At 35.4% G+C, this 22,528-nt stretch overlaps 1 protein-coding gene across 1 annotated transcript in view; it reads left to right on the top strand.

The window, feature by feature from the left end:
- LOC128210336 (DNA replication complex GINS protein SLD5-like) overlaps positions 1 to 22,528 on the top strand; it is a 48,021-nt gene continuing 25,493 nt past the window's right edge. The window contains exons 1-6 of the mRNA XM_052914619.1: positions 1 to 153; positions 7,249 to 7,395; positions 8,997 to 9,050; positions 15,052 to 15,149; positions 17,318 to 17,406; positions 21,950 to 22,040. Of these exons, the coding sequence (XP_052770579.1) occupies positions 58 to 153; positions 7,249 to 7,395; positions 8,997 to 9,050; positions 15,052 to 15,149; positions 17,318 to 17,406; positions 21,950 to 22,040 (575 nt within the window). The 5' untranslated portion in view covers positions 1 to 57. The remainder of the gene's footprint in view (positions 154 to 7,248; positions 7,396 to 8,996; positions 9,051 to 15,051; positions 15,150 to 17,317; positions 17,407 to 21,949; positions 22,041 to 22,528) is intronic.

Here is a 22,528-nt window from a genome sequence, read left to right as displayed (position 1 = left end):
CTATGGCGGGAACAATATATGTAACATAAATTCGCGACGACTACACTCGATAGGAAAATGGATGTTTTGGATGCTCTAGAGAATCTTGAGAACGAAAGCGATGACGAGGGAGAGGCGATGACTGCTGCAGCCGTGCTGGAAAAATTAGAAGAGGTTTTCTATCTCGTAAATTATGCAAATCAGACTTTCAGCAAATTGTATTGCCAAATTAATTTGCCAGCCTGTCTAATGTGATAGCCTTGATGTCGTCATCGGTGTTGTGCTAATACTTTCAACTTGGCCATACCTGAAAAACCATTTAAAATATAAAAATGGAACTTGGTTCAATTGCAGGCTCGAGATCTAGTCTTCTTAAACACTGTTCTAATGTATCCCGTAACAACATGTTTTCGACCGCCTAAGGATTATTTTGATTTCGGTCCATAGAATTACCGGAATCCCCTTATTACCGGAATCCACCGGAATCCACCGGAATCTACCATAATCTGATTAAATTATACCTAAATGTTGTTTGGGGATGTTTTTAAGCTTTAATATATGTAATGTACTAAGAGGTATACCTTTATAATCATATTTCCATATACAGAAAGTGACAAGGATTCCGGTAGTTTGCAGGTCGGATTGCCGATTATAATGATTTGACCAAGCTACCGGAATCCCCTGAGAAATAATAAATAAACTATACTTAAATGTTGTTTGGGGTGTTTTTAAGCTTTAATATATGTTATGTACTAAGAGGTATACCTTTATAATCATATTTCCATATACAGAAAGTGACAAGGGTTCCGGTAGTTTGCAGGTCGGATTGCCAATTATAACGATTTGACCAAGCTACCGGAATCCCCTGAGAAATAATAATTAAACTTTACTGAAATGTTTTTGGTACCCAAATCTAATTAAACTATACGTAAATGTTGTTTGGGGTATTTTTAAGCTTTAATATATGTAATGTTCTACGAGGTACACCTTAATAATCATATTTCCATATACAGAAAGTGACAAGGATTCCGGTAGTTTGCAGGTCGGATTGCCAATTATAACGATTTGACCAAGCTACCGGAACCCCTGAGAAATAATAATTAAACTTTACTGAAATGTTTTTGGTACCCAAATCTAATTAAACATTACGTAAATGTTGTTTGGGGTATTTTTAAGCTTTAATATATGTAATGTTCTACGAGGTACACCTTTATAATCATATTTCCATATACAGAAAGTGACAAGGATTCCGGTAGTTTGCAGGTCGGATTGCCGATTATAACGATTTGACCAAGCTACCGGAATCCCCTGTGAGACAGAATGACTAAATTTCAATACTGTTTTCTTTTTCAGATTTAACGTAGAATACAATAGGAGTATTTCAATTACGTTTTTGAAAATGATATTTTGTTGTATATTTGTGTCGTGTTCTATCTATATATTTCTTTTTTCAATCTGAATGATGTTACTGTAGCTGGAAGGGAAGACCGCTACCACGTGACAATAGAGTACCAATAATACATAGATGGATGTCGGACAGAATCTGTTTCTTGATCCTTTATAATGTTATTTATGTTGAATGGGGAAAACAAATTCACCAATATAAATGAAAATTTATTTCTCGTAAACAATAAGAACAAGTCACATTTAATTCAAAACATAACCACACGAATGAGGAAAAATAGTTTTTTCAACCCTGTCTCATCAAGATGAACTAAATCTTTTAAATAATGTTTAGGGAATCTTATATTTTTCATACACAAATAGCTGCCGCTGTCATTAAAGATTTCGTTGATCTTTAAAAACATAATCAGCGGTAAACTACCGGAATCCTTGTCACTTTCAGATTAAAACTCTTACTTCATTCTATATTCAAGCATTAACATACTTGAAATAGTATTGAAATTTAGTTATTTTAGTAATTCACAGGGGATTCCGGTAGCTTGGTCAAAACAGAATCAGCGGTAAACTACCGGAATCCTTGTCACTTTTAGATTAAAACTCTTACTTCATTCTATATTCAAGCATTAAAATACTTGAAATAGTATTGAAATTCAGTTATTTTAATAATTTTAGTAATTCACAGGGGATTCCAGTAGCTTGGTCAAAACATAATCAGCAGTAAACTACCGGAATCCTTGTCACTTTTAGATTAAAACTCTTACTTCATTCTATAATCAAGCATTAAAATACTTGAAATAGTATTGAAATTTAGTTATTTTAGTAATTCACAGGGGATTCCAGTAGCTTGGTCAAAACATAATCAGCGGTAAACTACCGGAATCCTTGTCACTTTTAGATTAAAACTCTTACTTCATTCTATATTCAAGCATTAAAATACTTGAAATAGTATTGAAATTCAGTTATTTCAATAATTTTAGTAATTCACAGGGGATTCCGGTAGTTTGGTCATAACATAATCAGCGGTAAACTACCGGAATCCTTGTCACTTTCAGATTAAAACTCTTACTTCATTCTATATTCAAGCATTAACATACTTGAAACAGTATTGAAATTTAGTTATTTTAGTAATTCACAGGGGATTCCGGTAGCTTGGTCAAAACATAATCAGCGGTAAACTACCGGAATCCTTGTCACTTTTAGATTAAAACTCTTACTTCATTCTATATTCAAGCATTAAAATACTTGAAATAGTATTGAAATTCAGTTATTTTAATAATTTTAGTAATTCACAGGGGATTCCGGTAGTTTGGTCATAACATAATCAGCGGTAAACTACCGGAATCCTTGTCACTTTCAGATTAAAACTCTTACTTCATTCTATATTCAAGCATTAACATACTTGAAACAGTATTGAAATTTAGTTATTTTAGTAATTCACAGGGGATTCTGGTAGCTTGGTCATATCATAATCAGCGGTAAACTACCGGAATCCTTGTCACTTTCAGATTAAAACTCTTAATTCATTCTATATTCAAGCATTAACATACTTGAAATAGTATTGAAATTTAGTTATTTTAGTAATTCACAGGGGATTCCGGTAGCTTGGTCAAAACATAATCAGCGGTAAACTACCGGAATCCTTGTCACTTTTAGATTAAAACTCTTACTTCATTCTATATTCAAGCATTAAAATACTTGAAATAGTATTGAAATTTAGTTATTTTACTAATTCACAGGGGATTCCGGTAGCTTGGTCATAACATAATCAGCGGTAAACTACCGGAATCCATATTCCTTAAATACAGACTTATACTCATTATAGTCGTTGTATACTGACATGAAAACTACCGGAATCCCCGTACCCTTTCAGACAGTATGTACGTACATACGTTCATAATGATATATAATGGGTAGTAAATAATTAAAACACCTCCAAACACTTATATAAACTAAAACAATATTAAGTTTTAAATTTAAGTTATTTCTCAGGGGATTCCGGTAGATTCCGGTGGATTTTGGTAGTTAGGGAGATTCCGGTAATTCTATGTACCCTTTTGATTTCAATCATAAATAAGTGACAATGAAAGATAAATGTTTATGTGTACCATTAAAAGCAATCATTCATCTTTGAAAAAAAAATCTGTTTCAATCATTTGTTGTTTACATTTTGCATCCAAAATGGCGGCTGTCTCATGTTGTATTTGACCTAAATACAACCTATTTTCGGCCATGACCTTTAACTGTACTTCACAACAAAAGTATGTGCACAGCCATTTTCATATTAATTTGTATAACTTGTTTTAACTGTGTTAAGTATTTTATTTTTTTAGTCACTTTATAGCTACTTATCACCACAAGATGGGCAAAAGAATTCATCACCCCTTCTAATGGCTTTCATATGGGTACAAAATGATAATTTCTCCCATCATGAACCCTGGAATCATTGGACCAACTCTGAATGAGCCTCATAATTATGACCTGCCTAGGCTGATATAATTATGTATAATTTTATGATAAATGAGAGCCCAAGTATAATTCAATATAGTTACATGTAGATAAATTTCATTAATTTTAGAATAAGCAATATACCCTATTTTGATCCGCTTTTATGTTGTGCATTATACTTAGAAAACAATAGGGCATAGGTTTTAGGCTCTGGTAGATGTGTAAAATCTACCAGACAAAAACATGGTGTAAAATCTACCAGACAAAAACATGATTTTAAAGAAGTATTTTACACCTGAAATCATTCTAAATGAAGGGTTTAGTTTGGCATTGATTAAAAATGGCTAATTTGTGTTGTTTCAAGTTAAACAAGGTTTTTTTAACACTAGCATTCCCATTCTTTTTCAAATGAAGTTTTTTTGACAGTTCTACTGTTATGGTTAACAATTATTGGAGCTTATTTTGACCGGAAGTGACGCAAAATAGAAGTGTTTTACCTATCTTCAGGGGGCGGTCGAAAATAGGTTGTTCTGGGATACCATTTGGCTTTTACTAACACTCTGTAGCATGATATTAAACTAGCCACAATAATGAATATAAAGGGAACTTTTTTAACATTTGGACATTCATGAGTCGTACGAACAAGAAATCAACAAAAGACTCTAAAGCACTGTTTATATGGACTAGCAATTTAACCTGCTTTGTAAGTTACTAACCCTTTTTCCTTGGGGAAATTGGATCACAGTTGACCAGAAAATCAGTGATTTTTGTCAGGCAAATCAACAAATTTATTTGATAATTGACTGTTAACTTGAACTTTATCACAGACTTGGAGATATTGAAGTGCTGGATTTGCTTTAAAAATTGACCCTGTCTTATAAACGAGTTGATAAAAAAAACACGAGATTTCAAGGGCAAAGTTAGGTAGTGGTCTTTTAAGTGGATCGATCGCTGTATAAAAAGGCGGTACATAGCTGCACAGAGCAAAAATCCAAACACATCTGGTAGATTGTACTCACCACTTTCATACCAATCAAATTAGCACCTGTGATTTGTACCTATTCAGACTAAAAAAAAATCAGAATTCCGAAAAAAAGTGTTGGGTCGGTGGTTAAAATTTAGGGTTTATCGGGTCTCTGGAACCATACATATTATTTTCTTTGGCCTATCTCAGGTTTGAGTAGCAATGTAGCAATGCAACATGACTTTTTTTTAATCATAAAAATGGCATTTTATTATGTCTTTTATTTTATCATATTAATTACTATAATTGGTCATCCACTCCAATGTGAAATGGTTACCCAAAAGTCAATAGTGACAAAATTGGGCATTGAAAAAACATATTCCTATAGCACGGTTGGCTATCATAATAAAAAATATCTGGTATAAGTCTGGAATTGGACTGGTTAGGCTATGAAAAGTTTGCATTGCCTACAGTATGTAAAAACAAAAGCTTAGCCTCATTTGTTATGGCATTTTATTAGTTAAAGATGCACTCTTACTCCCAAATAAGATTTACCAAAATTAATAATATTGATTTAATATTCCAAAGAGGATGAATAAATGTCGTAAACAATGGTTTGTATGAAGAAAACAGAGTTTTATTTGAAAGAAATGAGCATAAAACACGGTATTTCTACCTTATGAGACTATAGTAGACCACAGTTAATCTTTTAGCATTCACCAATCATTTAATATTTTTGCGTTTTCTGCTATTAAATACACGGTTACTATCTTGTTACCAGTAATAAATCTTTTCCATAAATGCATTATTTAGTAAGTAGTTAAAGGGTTATCAATTAAAATTTATATTTGTTATACAGTGAAACTGCGTTCCCTCAAACAAGCGGTCGTTCGAGAACCGGCGTTCCCTCGAGGTCGGAGCTTGGTCCCGAACTTTTTTCCTTCTATTTTCATATAAAATATACCCATGCTGCATCGAAACCTAATTATGTCGAGCAGTCGAGCAATATCCTCGGTCCCAAGTACACAAATCATGCACAAAACCTTATGGCTCCCTCGAGGACATAATTTCACACTTTTTCCTGAACGCGTGTTCCAAAATAAACAAACAATTGGTAGGTGTTACAATTTTCGCAAGTAGTAAAAATTGCAATGACAGTTGAAAGGCAATTTGATAAGGTGTGAAAAACTGTTTTTCACTGTTAACGCATAACCGATATGAGTTGATATGATAATCATTTGAGATGATAATGACAAGAAGTTAACGCTTTAGATGTGGTCAAAAGGTTCCTTGAATTCACTGCCGATGCTGACCGTGATCTTCAGACGCTCTGTACGCTGTCACGTCACATTACGATTGAACAGTTTCGCGAAACCGACAAGATGCGCCAATCAACAATCTTTGATTTTGCGAAACTTTAATCTGACTAATGCCACAATATGTTCTGTCATTTAAATATTGCTTGTTACAAAAATGTGCTTTTTTGTTAAAATAAACATTTCTATTTATTCATTTATTGTTTTTTCTTTACGTTTTACATTTAGTTTATGTCAACATATTAGCGATTTCCACAACGCAACACATAATCGGTGTATTAGTAAACAGTCTGTTTGACGACTTCAAACTTAAAATACACTGAAAGATATTTCATATCAAACTGGAAAATTGAAAATCAGGTCGTTCAAAACATCGGTTCCCTCGAGGTTTTGGCTCGGTCCGTGGCGACCTCGAGCGATCGCAGCTTTATTGTACATGTATATGTATTGATTTTGAATAAAGAATATTTAACTGAAACTAAGAAATGTTATCATAGCACTGACTGCTGTGGATTATTGTCATTCTCACCACAAGCTCTTTCATATATGGCATTCTGAATAAATCAACAAAATGCAATCTTGGTTAACTTACTGACTTCTTGAAAATTCAGCCATTGGAAGTAATAAAGTCTGTAATTGGATAATATACTTCAGTCAGCGATTAAACATATCTCACTTCACATCAACACATTGATGATTTTTGGGGAAATTTAAGGCCATTTTTCAAAACAAGTGTTACAAATTTTGTTATTTTTCGTAGAAGGGAATTTCCTGCGAAAAAACAACATTTCCACCTTTTAAAGTTACCTTTCTCAAATAAACAAGGACTGGTTAACTTTTACATTGATTTCATAGAGTATTTGAGCGTTTTGAAAGGCACCCCATCTGATGTGTAATTCTCTAAAAATAGATTATGTAGCGCCTGTGACCTAGCGACTGCAGCATTGTTAGTTTTAGTAATTAATGAGTTGTGTCCACTGTTGGACTAAAATACAAACGACAAGAACAGAATCTAATTGTTTTTTTTCCATATATGAAGCAAGATCACATATATGAACACATTTCAGCAGATTTGATAGCATTTGAATAGAAAACAAGAACAGTACATGATGACTGTACTATGTATTTTTTCTGCCCTAGGCTTGGTTGAATGAACGTTTTGCCCCCGAACTACTGGAGGCAAGATCAGACCTTGTGGAATGTATGTTGGAACAAATCACAGAGATGGAGGAGAACTTCAAACGAGCAAAGAAAGGAGACTTCAGGGTATCACTACACAGCATGGAGGTTAGAATACATGTTCAATTGCTTTGTTCTCAATAAGACTTAACTATTCCTGTTGGTGCACTTGCTGCTTACTAAGGCGACTTGGGTTCAATACCTGGCCTAAGTTTGGTTTGTCGTCATCAAACCATACAAGTGGGTTTCCTACCAGTACTTGGGTTTCCCCCACAACACAAGACCACACTCGAGTAACATCTTGCCAACGAGAGTGGTTGATATTATGTTGTAATAACTTGTTTCCTGATCATTGTAAAATAATTAAGTTTAATTTAAGACTTTAGAATTAACAAGCTATCTCCTGTGTAACAGCCGGGGATTATAATTTACTTCATAGAACAATTGTTTATGCTTATTGACATTACATATGAAAAGGAAATATTTGATTTGGCTAAATTTCACTTGAAGTCAATTTGTTGGTGGCTCTTTTGAATTGTCCTTGAGTTAACTTTTGTCAGTGTTCACTTGTTCCTCTCTTGTGTTAAACTTGGGAGTTGCTTTAAGTAACAGATACAGTACAAGTTTTTCTTAAAAAGTATCCTCTTACAGACTTAAGTCGTTTCGCTTGGATAAACACCAATTTGGTCCGAGGCGAATTATATATAATAATATTAGAGAAATGCATTCATAAATAAATAAAATTAATACAGATTTATAAATAGATAAATAGAAATATTTTTCCGAAAGATAAACATTAGATTATATCATGGCCTTTATAAATAAATGATCGGCTAGTGGGATTACTCGAAATTCTCATGCACGGTATGCTTACAACCGTAAGACGATACTTTTTCAATAGATCTGCTGGGGGTATAGTCCTATAAAATTAGAATACGGTCTGTGCCAGGGCTTCTATAAGTTTGAAACCTCAAGCGGTTCGGGAGCAGCAAACACCCCCCCCCCCAAAAAAAAAACAAACAACAACTAAAATTTGGACACTAATTATTCGGATTTATGCTAGTATCAGCTGGCAGTGATTCTTCTGTTAAACAGGTTTGTGTATTACAATTCTTACTGTTTTGGATCGAAAATATAGACAAATGAACACAGTTCAGACTGATTAATTTAATCATTTAATGTTCCTGAAATCGGTCCGGCATGGTCAAAATCAGTCCAGACCGGCAGTGCTGGTTTTAAGAAACCCTGGTGTATGTGGCCTTATTTGATTTATTTGATAGGTACGACTTCTCAAATGTTTTCATCTGGTAAATTTTGAGCTGAAATTCGGACCCCATTCCCAAACAAATAATGGGAAACCTTTTTTTACTTTTAAATTACAAAAAAACATGAATACACATATTAGCAAAAAAATGAACACTCCAAGAAAAAACACATTTTTTTGTGTGTGAAAGAGCTGATGTATTCTTTGAAGAACACAATTTTTAACATTTCTTTCTATTTCTTCCTACGAAACTAGTCAAAACAACAAATTTCCTCCACTCAGATGGGCCTAGACCATTCTCAACAAAATGGTAGAAACTTATCTTTGTTGATTGTATAATTTTAATATTCAGTCTTGTATTCCAAATAAATATTCACCTACTTAATCCTATCTTGTCATCTGTTTACATTTCTAAGCATTTTAAGCATGATTTTTTTTTTTACAGATTGATAGAATACGCTACATTTTGAGTAGCTATTTACGATGCAGACTACAAAAAGTAAGTTGTGTTGACTTTTACTATCCATTCCAAGTACAGCAAAACAGCGATACTTGCGGATGCTGGGGCCCGACCTAAAACCTCGAGTTATCCAATGCTTTGAGTTACCCATTTAAGTCTTTCATGAAATGCCTTATTTTCAATGTTTGAAGTCAAAACACCTCTAGTAGTATTATACCATATTAGTTTCATATTCTAAACTTTTATCTCACTATTTAAAAGCAAAATAACGTCATTTTAATACTTATATTGCTTTGCGCATGTCGGTCGATAGACCAAAGCTTGTCCGAGTGATTACTCTACAATTCCTGAACCTATTGTCAGCAAAGTTGACATGAAGGTTGGGCCTGACCAGTAGATGACCCCTATTGATTTTAGGGGTCATTGGGCAGTCTTCCCGAAATTGTAAAAATTCTGCATGTCCACCGGACAGGCACTTTGGAAGTTTTTGCCTGTCCGAAAAGATATTTGCCTGTCCGAACAAATTTGTCCTTACAAAAGGAGTAAAAAATGAATGTTAACTGGTTTTTAATGCTTTCCTTATTTAAATCACAAAAACAACATAAACACTACATGGACATGTCGATTAGTCAAAATAAACACACATAGTCTCGCAAAAAATATTTAAACACCGCCGCAATTTAGGTGCTTTCCGGATTTTGGGTCTTCCAGTAATATCAAAAACCGCCGCCATTTTGACCGAAGACAAAGCATATTGAGTGCTGACAATTTTGATGTATTTTGTTGCAAACCAAGAACCAATCAAAACAGTTGTAATAAAATGCCGTTACTAATGTATCGTATTTACTCGTATATCCCGGGCAATCAACATCATGATTGCATATCGGAAATGGCCAGCTTTTGGCGATGTTATGTGACATCAATATCAGTATGGGATTGACTAACTACCGCTATGGCAATAAATCAGCAAACAGTTTTTAGAGACATTTTGCTTTCAGGTACCTTTTTCGTTATTAAGTCGTCTCAAAATATGTTGTTCATCCCAACCGTCATTTTCGGAAGACCGGACCTGTACAAAATTTGCCGGACATGTCTGGCGGACTGGCACATTTCGGGAAGACTGATTGGGTCAAAGGTGAAGTTCACAGTGACCATTATTGGGAAAAATTGTCTGAATGATAAGGCCTAAAAAAAAAGGTTTGGTTAGGGTTACATCCTTTTCCAAAATAGGTAGGGTAGGTAGGCTTTTTTGGGGGGGCTTTATATAAGAATGTTATTTTCATCATTTTGAGAATTGTGTTTAAGGAATCTTCTGTATAAAGCATTCAAGTTTTAAACTACGTACTAATTTTTTTTATTTATTTATTTATTTATTTATTTTTTTTTTTTTTCAAACTGACTATAAAAATGTTAGGGTCAGCGCTTATTTCGTAGGTTGGGTCGGGTAACCCGAACCAAATGTATTTTATTTTAAGGCCTAACTCAAAAATTCCTGGACCTATGGCCATCAAACTTGACGTTGAGGCTGACCCTGACCAGAAGATGACCCTTATTGATTTTAGGGGTCATTGGGTTAAAGGTCAAAGGTCACAGTGACCTTGAATGCTTAAAGATTGTCCGAGTGGTAACTCAACAATGCATGCACTCATGGCCCTCAAACTTGACTTGGAGAGGTTGAAACTGACAAGTTCATGACCCCTATTGATTTCAGGGGTCAAAGGTCAAGGTCACAGTGACCTTGAAAGGGAAAGTTTGTCTGATTGATAACCTGCACCCATGGCCCTCAAACTTGACTTTAGGTTGGGCCTGACCAGTAGATGACCCCTGTTGAATTAACGGGTCATCATATATCAAAGGTCAAGGTCACGGTGGCCTTGAACACAATAATCATGTCTGTGTGATAGCTCCACAATGCCTGCTCCCATGGCCCTCAAACTTGACATGTATGTTTGGGGTGACCACTTGATGACCCCAATGGATTTTGAAGTCAAAGGTCAAGACTCATATTGGTTATTCAAATTACATCATATTTACTTGCTCCCTGCTGCTTAGAAGATACATGTTTATCTGCAAAGATCAGTCATCATCTGAACATGATTAATCTGATGATGATGGTCATAATCTTAAAACTGCCTCAAAGGTAACCTCAATGACAAATCAGTGGTCATTTTGGTCTGCATATTTTATTCAATTGTCCAAATATTCTTGACAAGATGGCGCTCATGGGGGGCATAATGTTTGACAAGCATCTCTTGTTAATTTTCCATTCGTCTGACATTGCAATTTTTATGCTCCGTCTGTTGGTCCTTCCGTCTGTCACACTAGTCTGTGCCATAACTTCTAAACTACTAATGAGATTGAAATAAAACTGGTTATATAGATATATGGCAATGAAAGGAAGTGCAGTGCACAAGAACCATAATTGTTTCATGTATATTAATTAAGTTATCTCCCCTTAAACATTTTTTCATGATAGGTGCTGTTCCGGTCTGTATCTTTGAATATACTAAAAGGATTGAAATGAAACTTGAACTGTAGATATATGTTAATTAACATTTTAACACCTGTCAATGGTTTGCTTATTTTGAAATATGCTTTCGGGAAAATTTGTGAAATTACGACCGCGAGTTATTTTTAAATTTTTGTGTATAATTTGTGTACTAGGGACGGTAATCGTGCCCGAGTGCTCAACTTATTTAGGTTTCGTGTTATCGTTAGTATATTTAATATGAAAATATAGGGAAATAAAGGTTGAGAATGAGCAACAAACCTCAACCAATCCATAGTACTTCAGTTTCTGTCTGCTCGAGTTACAGCAGATTCACTGTAATGTTTTGTTCGAAGTAATGGAAAAATATTATGCCATGACAGGGTCGACATTTACGAGAGACCGAACGACAGTCACTAGTACCTAGATAGATGGTCTGATCTAGCAATGTCAAAAGCTAGCTTGACCAACTGGTCGTGTTCTCAATCAAAGTACACCAAAATCATGTCTATAAACCAATAAAAAGCACATTATAACGGTCAAAATACTGATGCTTGTTGATTCAGTTCTCCAAAAATATGTTTTGAAACCCATATGTTTTATATTTAGTACCAACTTGAGACGTTCACTGATTGGCTAGTGTATTCAAAACGAGGGTTTTGGGTGGGCCATTGCCCAACTAATTGTAAAGCACGATAAGCTGGTTTATTTCTTAATTTAAATGCTCATTTTGTAAATGAAAAAGTTATCTTTTTATGTGGTAAAAAAAAGCAAGCGATGGAAGTTTATGCACGAACGCTGTAATCTTAACATTCATGTTGGGATCCCTAACACTAGACAACTGACCATTATCGAGTTTGTTTACATTGCATTTAGCACAGCTAACAGGAAAATATCAAATGGCCTCTTTAAAAATCTTATTTCTACTGACCAAAACGATTACTTATTACAAACTGTTTGAAAACATTAAACTGTTAATTTAAATTAAGTATGACTTTGTATGTTTTGTATGGTATTATGCTTTTTACACTTTCATCTACAGTACACTCAACGAGTTAGACCCACTTTCATTGCTCACTCCGAGGGATAAAGTCGATGATCGCGGGTTTCCTCCGAGGGTAAAACTGTTGCCCTCGCTAAAATCCCTCCGAGTTCCTCCGAGTGGCTGGCTTACCGCCGAGTTAAATATGAACGATAGCGTTGAGAATCGTCCGATTTTATGATCCCGCAGCGGAACTCCGAGTCTAATAAGATAAGCTAGAAATCATTCTTGTTTAGAAGTTATTTATTTTTATGCTTATGCACATGTTAAGCGTAAAAGGTTCTTACATGTACCAACTTTTAATTTGTATTTATGTCCGTAAACGCCAATTGAATATTGTCTTGAATTATAACATTGAATCAATTAAGTATATCCACTAAGTTATTGCATCATAAAGCAGCCGACTATTTACACGATTCTGAACCATGACCTCTGACGTCAAGCACGTGATCAATACAATGTAGAATATTCTTCAAAACCATGCGCTGTGAACTTTGAACGCGTGTTTGACCTCCTGATTTTCCGAAAATGTGTAACCTAGAATTTCTCGGACGAAATTTGTTTATCAGTCATTAGCAAAAACACGTTTATAAGATGCATGTGCAACTAGTGAAATACGACTGCATTCCTGTGGTAAGCTAACTTCATGCAGAACGGGCAGAGGAAAAAGAATAATAGCAATTTACTCGAGCCGTCGTAATCAGTTGAAAAATTTTCATAAAATAAATATAACTTTAGCGTAGATTCTTATCTAGTGTCCGCAGAGTTTCGCGGAGTTAACCCCTCCGAGGAACGCCGAGTTCGTTATTCTTCGGTCGACTGATCACCCTCCGAGGGCCTTCTATTCAAGCTCTGAGGAACGCGGACAGTCGATAAAATCGTTGTGTTGGCCGCGATAGCAAAAATTCGCGGAGGGAAACGGAAAGTGGGTCTAACTGACTAACTGTTGAGTGTACTGTAGTTAAGTTTAGGTCAGGTCTAGTAGGATTTCGAAGTCACTGTACCACTAATCCAGCTTTCAAAAAAGTTAATGTCAAACCCTGAATCTTACCAGTTTCAAGACACAGTGATTAGCAGTCACCAGGCCTGAAAACAAAGTTGTTACCAGAGTTGAACATAAGATACCTGCAGGGTCCTCACTGTAATTTGGGGAAACGGGGTCGCAGTCCTTAGATGGAGCTTAGTTTAAAGCCTATGATGAAATAAAAAACGAAAATAATTTACAACATAGATAATGTATATAATTATAATTAATGTTTTATCAAAATAATTCCACACTTTTAAACTCAATGGGACAATTCAAAGAGATGAAAGAGATATTTGAAACATTGTATGAATTTGAAGGTAAATACAGTGGAAACTCACTAAACCGGATCTCCACAAAACCGGAATCCTCGGGATACCGGACTTTTTTCAGAGTCCCGGTTTTCCCCTTCTATTTTCAATGTAAAATAATCCCTACAAAACCGGAACCTCGGAATTCCGGATACCGGACAAAAAATCGAGAAAATTTGTTACTTGTCAACGTAATTTTACCTCACAAAACCGGACGTATATTTGTTCAAACATGTCAAAATGATGTTGTGTATTAGGAATTCGCGAGTCACTTGGTCACTTTGTTTTGACAGCCGGTGCGTCGTTAAATATTGCACCTGTGATGTTGTGTTAACTCAATAATCGATAATGATGATTGCGCTGTGGATTGACTGCCGCGCGATAATCAAACTTGTGAAAAGAAAATTGATTGAAACATTAATTTGTGTGTTGCAAAAAATAAAGAACTAGAAACGGTTATTAAGTGATCATTTTGGAGGGTTGTTTTATCTAAAGACTTCTATGATTGAATCAAATACGAGCAGTGCGTTAATTAAACTATCAAACATACTTAACAAGCATTAAATTACGCGAGTTGTTTTATTTTAAGACTTGGAAAAAAAGATGATTATAAAATTGCAGAAATGTTTAATTATGTTTATCACTTTTGTATGTGCTTTAATCATGTCTCAACCTCCGTCTAAACGTCAACTTCCCTTCAGGTTAACTCAGTTAATATTTTGAGTAAACTTACTCCGTACATCAAATCCTCACTAAACCGGAAATTTTGCCCAGTCCGGACCTTGTCTGGTTTAGTGAGTTTCCACTGTAGTTGAATGGCAAATTTGTATATTTTTTTTCAATTATTTATGTATAGCTAATTTTGACAATCATTCGGGGGTGGGGGGGGGGGGGGGAACAAGGATACTTTTTCAGGGGTGACTACCAAAATTCAACCCCCTAAACAGGCAGATTGAGTCCCTTTGGCAAGAACCAGTATGTTGTTGTAACCAACTGAAGAGTTTTTCTCAAATTATGTTACAGATCCTGAGGGACTTGTGAATATAATGTTTCACATCACCGGAATTTTGTCCCAAAGTTTCGATTTTTTTCGGACTTTGGGGAAGAGTTTTGTGGTGTGACAGGAATGTTTATTGCTAACTGTGATACACATGTTGTGTGTTTTACGTTTGCAGATAGAGCAGTTTACAGCCAAGCTCCTGGAGGAGGAGGCTGCTAGGAAGGACGAAGAGCCATCCAAACTGTCCCCGGAGGAGTTTACTTTTGCTAGAGAGTAGGTGTATCCATAACATCTATACCGTAAATGTCTGTGTATAGGACACTCTTTTTCCCCCTAGAATTCCCAAGAATAAAATGCCTGCGTCTTATCAATCTTCTGACAATTTTTTTTAAGTCAAATTCAGGCCTAATTTGTTACTTCAGATAAATCAATGGGGAAAATGAGTTTAACTTAATTTTAAAGGTACTTGACACACATTGCCTCTATTTAGTTATAGTCAGTGGAAAGAATTTATGTATTATCACTCTGTAATAAACCACAAGTTACATGTTGGATGAAGTGATGTCTGGCCTGTGATGACAACGATAATCTAGTCATGTCTAACTCATTGCTTTATTGCAAAGGTTGGGGATGAAAACAGCATGGTGCTCTGTAAATAGATCAACATTCAGGAAGTTTTGAAACTTCAGTGATTGGTTGACGGATTACATTAACAGCCTTTTTACACAGAAATGCTATATTAACTGGTGCCCAAAATAATCAAATTTCCAATCCTACCTGCGTTACACTGTAAGCCATGGGACCTTAGCCATTGGGTCGTTCGAAACATAGGATCACTCTATGCTTTTTTCATCAAAATCATTCGTATCGTTTCATTCTCAGAAACACAGTCTACTTTTGTTTTCTGTTTTGATATTACGATCCCTTATTTAGTAGAAGTAAAACCCATTTCACTTGATTTTTTATTTTTAAATATTGCGCTAAACAAGAGTACTATCTCTTTCAGAATTATACATTTTTTTTCAAACATGCTGTGGACATACTTCTGACAAAATGGTTTTGATGGGACATAATGATAATGATAGACAAACGTCTCTTGTTTGAATTCCACTTAACAAAGAAGAATAAATATCTTTATACTTAGTTTGTAAAACAACTACATTTCATAATGTCTCCCCCATTCATATTGTTTTTGCCCTGTCCGTCAGTAAGTCTGTCATTCTGTACATCACACTTCTTTTCTGCTCAATAACTATAGAACGCTTAGACCCAGAAACTTCATACTTGGTATGCTGGTTGTTCATGACTAGTAGATGACCCCTGGTGATTTTGACATCCAAAGGTCAAGGTCACAGTTACCTTCAGGTAAAAACGATATGTTGGCGGTGACCTTAAGCTTAAAAATGGTTTCTGCTCAATAACTAAAGAACGCTTGTACCCAGGAACTTCATACTTGGTATGCTAGTTGGTCATGACTAGTACATGACTTCTATTGATTTTGAGATCAGAAGGTCAAGGTCACTGTGACCTTGAGGTGAAGAAACGGTTTCCGCTCAATAACTAAAGAACGCTTGCACCCAGGAACTTCATACTGGTATGCTCGTTCTGGGATCAGGTGGTCAATGGTCAAGGTTGCAGTGAAAAAACAATAACTGCTCAATAATTAAAGAATGCTTGCACCCATGAAGTTCATACTTGATATGCCAATTGTTCATGACTAGTAGATAATCTCTATAGATTTTAGGATCAGTTGGTCAAAGGTCAAGGTTGCAGTGACTCTGAGGGGAAAAACATTTTTCAATAATTACTAAAAAACATTTGCACCCAGGAACTTCATATTTGTTATGCTAGTTGGTCATGACTAGTAGATGGCTCCTATTGGAGTTGGGATCAATAGGTCAAAGGTCAAGGTCCTGGTAAAGACCCCAGTGACTGTCAGGTAGAAAAAATCCAATTAATGACTGAAGAATGCTTGCACACGGGACATTCATACTTGGTATGTCAGTTGGTTATGACTAGTAGATGACCGCTATTGATTTTCAGGCCAGTTGGTCAAAAGTCATGGTGACCTTGAGGTAAAATAACGTTTTCCGCAGAATAACTAATGAACACTTGGGCCCAGGAGCTTTATACTTGGTATGATTTTAGATTTTGAGGTCAGTAGGTCAAGGTCACAGTCACCTTCAGGTAAGAGACAATTTGTTGGTCACCAGTCTGTCTGTCACACTACTTTCTGCTCAACAACTTAAGAACACTTGGAGGAACTTCATACTTGGTACGCAGGTTGGTCATGCCCAGTAGATGATCCCAATGTTTGTTCATATCCATTCCATAAGTACAAATTTCAATTCCATCATTGATTTTTCACACCTATGACCACACAATGGGGAAGACAAGCGCTTTTTTCAAAAAAGCAATCTCTAGTTTGTTTATTGTTACAGGTACTCGGCCAATATGGAGAGTCACTTGCAGACGGTGGCCCTACGACACATGCCCCAGAACCTGCAGACACTCAACAATAAACAAACAGGTATATAGAGGGTTCGATAGTCACCTGTAGACAACAAACAAACAGGTATATAGAGTGCTGGATAGCTCTAGTTAGCCATGGCAACATGGAGGGTCCACTGTAGACAACAATAAACAGGTATATAGAGGGTTAGATAGCTCTAGTTAGCCATGGCAACATGGAGGGTCACCTGTAGACAACAAACAAACAGGTATATAGAGTGCTGGATAGCTCTAGTTAGCCATGGCAACATGGAGGGTCACCTGTAGACAACAAACAAACAGGTATATAGAGTGCTGGATAGCTCTAGTTAGCCATGGCAACATGGAGGGTCACCTGTAGACAACAAACAAACAGGTATATAGAGTGCTGGATAGCTCTAGTTAGCCATGGCAACATGGAGGGTCACCTGTAGACAACAAACAGACAGATATATAGAGGGTTGGATAGCTCAAGTTCACCATGGCAACATGGAGGGTCCACTGTAGACAACAAACAAACAGGTATATAGAGGGTTGGATAGCTCTAGTTAGCCATGGCAACATGGAGGGTCACCTGTAGACAACAAACAAACAGGTATATAGAGTGCTGGATAGCTCTAGTTAGCCATGGCAACATGGAGGGTCACCTGTAGACAACAAACAAACAGGTATATAGAGGGTTGGATAGCTCTAGTTAGCCATGGCAACATGGAGGGTCACCTGTAGACAACAAACAGACAGATATATAGAGGGTTGGATAGCTCTAGTTCACCATGGCAACATGGAGGGTCCACTGTAGACAACAAACAAACAGGTATATAGAGGGTTGGATAGCTCTAGTAAGCCATGGCAACATGGACAGTCACCTGCAGACACTGAACAACAAACAAACAGGTGCATAGAGTGTTAGATAGCTCTAGTTAGCCATGGCAACATGGAGGGCCACTTGCAGACACTGAACAACAAACAAATAGGTACATAGAGCTTGCATAACCACTTGCTTTTAGAAACTGTAACAAGTCTGGCTGAAAGGATCCTGGAGAAGACTGGCACACATTTTACTATTGTCAGGATTGGGGGCTTATGCTTTTTAAACCAGTGTACTTCAGATTCCAGTGGGGATGATTTGCATGAGCCCACAATTTTTTACCCTTTTAATCATATACAGTAAAACTGCAGTTGTTTGAACAGGTGCTCATTTGAAAACTGGCGGCCAGGCGAGATCAAAGCATAGTCCCAACCATCATTCCTTCTATTTTCATATAAAATATACTAACGCTGAATCGAAACCTATAAAAGTTGACGAGTCTAGCGCCATTGCCAGTCCCAAATACAAAGATCATGCCCAAAACCTTATGATTATCTCGAGGTCATAAGTTTACACATTTTCCTGAAAGTATGTTCCAAAACAAACAAACGATTGTCAGGTGTTAATTTTTCACAAGTTGTAAAAAATGCAATGACATAATTATGAAAGTGAATTTGATCAGGTGTGAAAAACCGATTATCACCGTTCACACATGACCGTTATTACTTTATGGGCATTTGAGATGATAATTGTGAAAATTTAATGACGAGAATTTGGAATTGTTTTTCCAAAGCCTAATTTTGAGGACTGCTACATATGTATTGTTATAATGGTGCATAAACGTCAATAAGGACAGACTATATAGACATCCTAGATGTATATTTATTACTTTTTTGCAGTTAGGTGGTGGCATGTATCAATATAAATTACATGTTTGGGCGATTGTTCAGAATGTTGGTTAAAGTCATAGTGATATTCGTATTTAAAATCAATACATACACATGTATAACAAACATAAATTTTGACTGATAAACCTTTAATTACTTATGGAATAATGCATTAATGAAAAATATTAATTACTGATAACAAGATTGTAACCGTATATTTAATAGCTGAAAAGGCACTTTAAAGAATATTAAATGACTGTGGGGTCCTAACAGTTAGAAACTAACGTCTTATAAGGTTATATACCATGATTTCTGCACCTTTCTTTCAAATTAATTACGGATTCCTTCATAAGAACCATTGTTTTCAATATTTATATAATCTTTTCGGTAAATTAAAACGATTGTATTAATTGAGGTACTTATTTGGGAGTAAGCGTGCATCTTTAATGTTAATAATGTGATTAACGACATCGTTGTTTTTTTTTTTAAATGTGAAATATTTGATGATGTTCTCACATATTGAAAAATAAAAAAGTACCAGCTCATCCAGTTGTCTCCAATGGTGTCAGAAATACAGCAGATCACAAGTGTATCCATTAAACTTTCAGAGCAGTAACAATTTGAAAGTTAACAACGATGACGTTAACAATTTTGTTCACTTTAAAAAAGTTCTGAACAATCAGCCAATTGTAATTAAATAAATAGATTAGAGTATATAATAATGGTGGTATAATTAAAGTTGTTTGTTTATGTATTTAATTAAAGAGACATTTATTGCTCAAGCTCTTTGGTATTGTATAAAACATGAACATTTTATTGATTAGATATCAATCCCGAATGGGAACAGAAAGAATAACTTCAAAATGTCAAATGTAAGTTCCACTGCTCTGGTTGACCAATTCAGAGAAGGACCCGGTATAAAATCTTACAATGTACAAATGTATGCAATTGTGGTTTTATATGTGTTTTGTGTGATTCATAAACGTAAAAGAAATAAATTTGACACAAATAATTCTTCTTTTGTTTCACTTTAATTTTCAATAATAAGTTTGCTGTTTTCACGACGAAAATATTTAACAAGACCGTTCAATTGTGGATGTAAACATCGTACAATCCAACTCAAACGTGTTGGGATTGGTGATATTTTTTGTAATTAGGATGAGTCGACTTTTCGTTATCTCGACTTTTTTCACTAGGTCCCGAAAAAGTCGACATAACGAGGTTCAACTGTATATTCATTGAATGCATATTGTGGCGAATTGACAAACTCATATGTAAGCTTTTTTTGTTGTATGCTTCAAATTCTGTTTGAAACTACCCAATAACTTTGATAAGGTATTGGTATGATCATGTCAGAATTGTTACTTCATTTTTAAGCCCTCACATTCTTGTAGAACATAATTGCCAGAAAAATATCCAGGGAAGCAACTCATTCAGATATTAAATATGTATTGTTTCTAACAGCTATCTCCCTTGACTCCCTTGACTTAATAGTTAACCCATACAAAAAAAAAATAAAAAAAAATCCATTGCTGAATTTCTTAAGAATAATTTCATTACCACCCTAGGATAGTTAGAATTCATGCTGGTTGATTATTGATGACTGTGTTGGTAGAAAGCACTTTAAAGAAAATTAATGTGTTTAATGATTTCTATCAATATCCTTAAAATAAAGATTACAAAATAATTGCCATACTTGGTTTTATTATTTAGATACTAATACTGCTTATATAAAAAAGAATACAATGTAGACTGACTGTTTGTGTATGCCTGAATAGCTGCAGCACACATCTTGTACACTAGAGTGGTACATGGTCATTTACGGGGACTCGAGCTTAGCAAGGTTACAGCTTTCAACATTAACAGGAGCTTACAACTTTTAACATGTTGTACTTGCATAGGCTTGGTTGAACTTGTTCCAGTCTCAGACCTGTCTTTCAAGGTGGCAGTGGATTCTCCTCTTGGCTAATATGCTATTTCGAGAAGTTTTATTCAGCACATTTTGCAATTTTCATTTACCCTTCACTCAATGATATATATTTACATCCTTTTGGGCATTTTAAATAAATACAAACTTCTCATTTAAAGCTATGTATTTTGTTTTTTTGGTTAATAAACACGAGTCTGACCTATACTATGCAACCTTGTCCTTTGCCAGTACAGCAGTAGTTAGCAGTATATTTTTGGAACGATGTTTTTCCATGACATATATTCTGGAAAGCTCAGAGAAGATATTTGTTGGCCAAGGCTAAAACTTTTCCTGCACTGTTTAGTTATGATGAATGTTTTGCATCCAAATTGGTACATCATCGTTGAAAAGTCGGTGAAAAGTCATTTTATAGGTATAGAAATTTGAGAATTAATAAGTTTCACTAATATTGATTGATTTTGACATTGCCTGCACAACATGGCAGACTGCAGACATTATGGGGATCATGTTGTCCAATAGCATCATGCGTCATCTGTGGCATCAAATATTCATGTCTGCTCTCTCATTAACTTAAACATTTGTAAATGAATCTTTATCAAACTTGGTCACAATATTTTTTTTGCATACGGTAATATCTTTCCATAAATCTGATTGACAGCAAGATTCCATTTATATATTGACCTTGTTTTGACCAAATTTACTTTATCTGCTCCCTAAGATGAGCATTTCTTATCCAATCTTTACATAACTCTGTAACAATGTATAAATACATAATATTTTGACCAAGTCTGGTCAACAGTCATATTTCACTATTCTCTCAAAAGTTATAGCCCTTGATTTGTCAGGGTTTAAATAAATTCACTCTGTCCGAAATTTAGTGACAGCATTGAAGATCATGGCGAGTTTTTGATGGTTTTAATTATTGCCTTTTGCATCACCTGAAATATTTCCTTTTTAGCCCCTCGACCAAACCTGGACAAGTATGTGTTTCTACGTGTGAACGAATCGACAGATGGCGTCCTGGTGGAGGAAGAGACTCTTGACACTGGGTAAGTACGAAGTCAGGGGAGGTAACATTCTACATTTTAAATCTGGATGGTAACTTTATGTATTTGAGTAATGGGTGGTAACTTAAATATTTAAACCAGGGGAGGTAACTTCTATATAACGATATATAACGATTGGAATGTTATAGATTGGAATCAGGGGAGATAACTATATGATAGGATTTGAGGAAGAAAAAATGTACATTGGAATCAAGTGAGGTATCTTTATATATTGGAACCAGCTGAGGTATCATGTTTTGAATCAGAAGAGATAATTTATAAATTGGAACCAGGAGAGGTAATGTATTGATTGGAATTGGTTTTTTATGAACTGGAATCGGGAGATTGAAATCGAGGAAGACTACTTATAGATTGAAATCGGGGAGGCTACTTATAGATAGAAATCAGGGGAGATAATAGATCTTGGAAGGCTACTTTTAGATGGACATATAGATGGACTTTAAAGAATCTGGGGATGTGAGTTTATTTTG

The sequence above is a fragment of the Mya arenaria genome, chromosome 12 (assembly GCF_026914265.1).
Source record: "Mya arenaria isolate MELC-2E11 chromosome 12, ASM2691426v1".
NCBI lineage: Eukaryota > Metazoa > Mollusca > Bivalvia > Myida > Myidae > Mya > Mya arenaria.
Note: the sequence above shows the minus strand (reverse complement) of the source record. Positions and strands in the feature narration are given on the sequence as shown.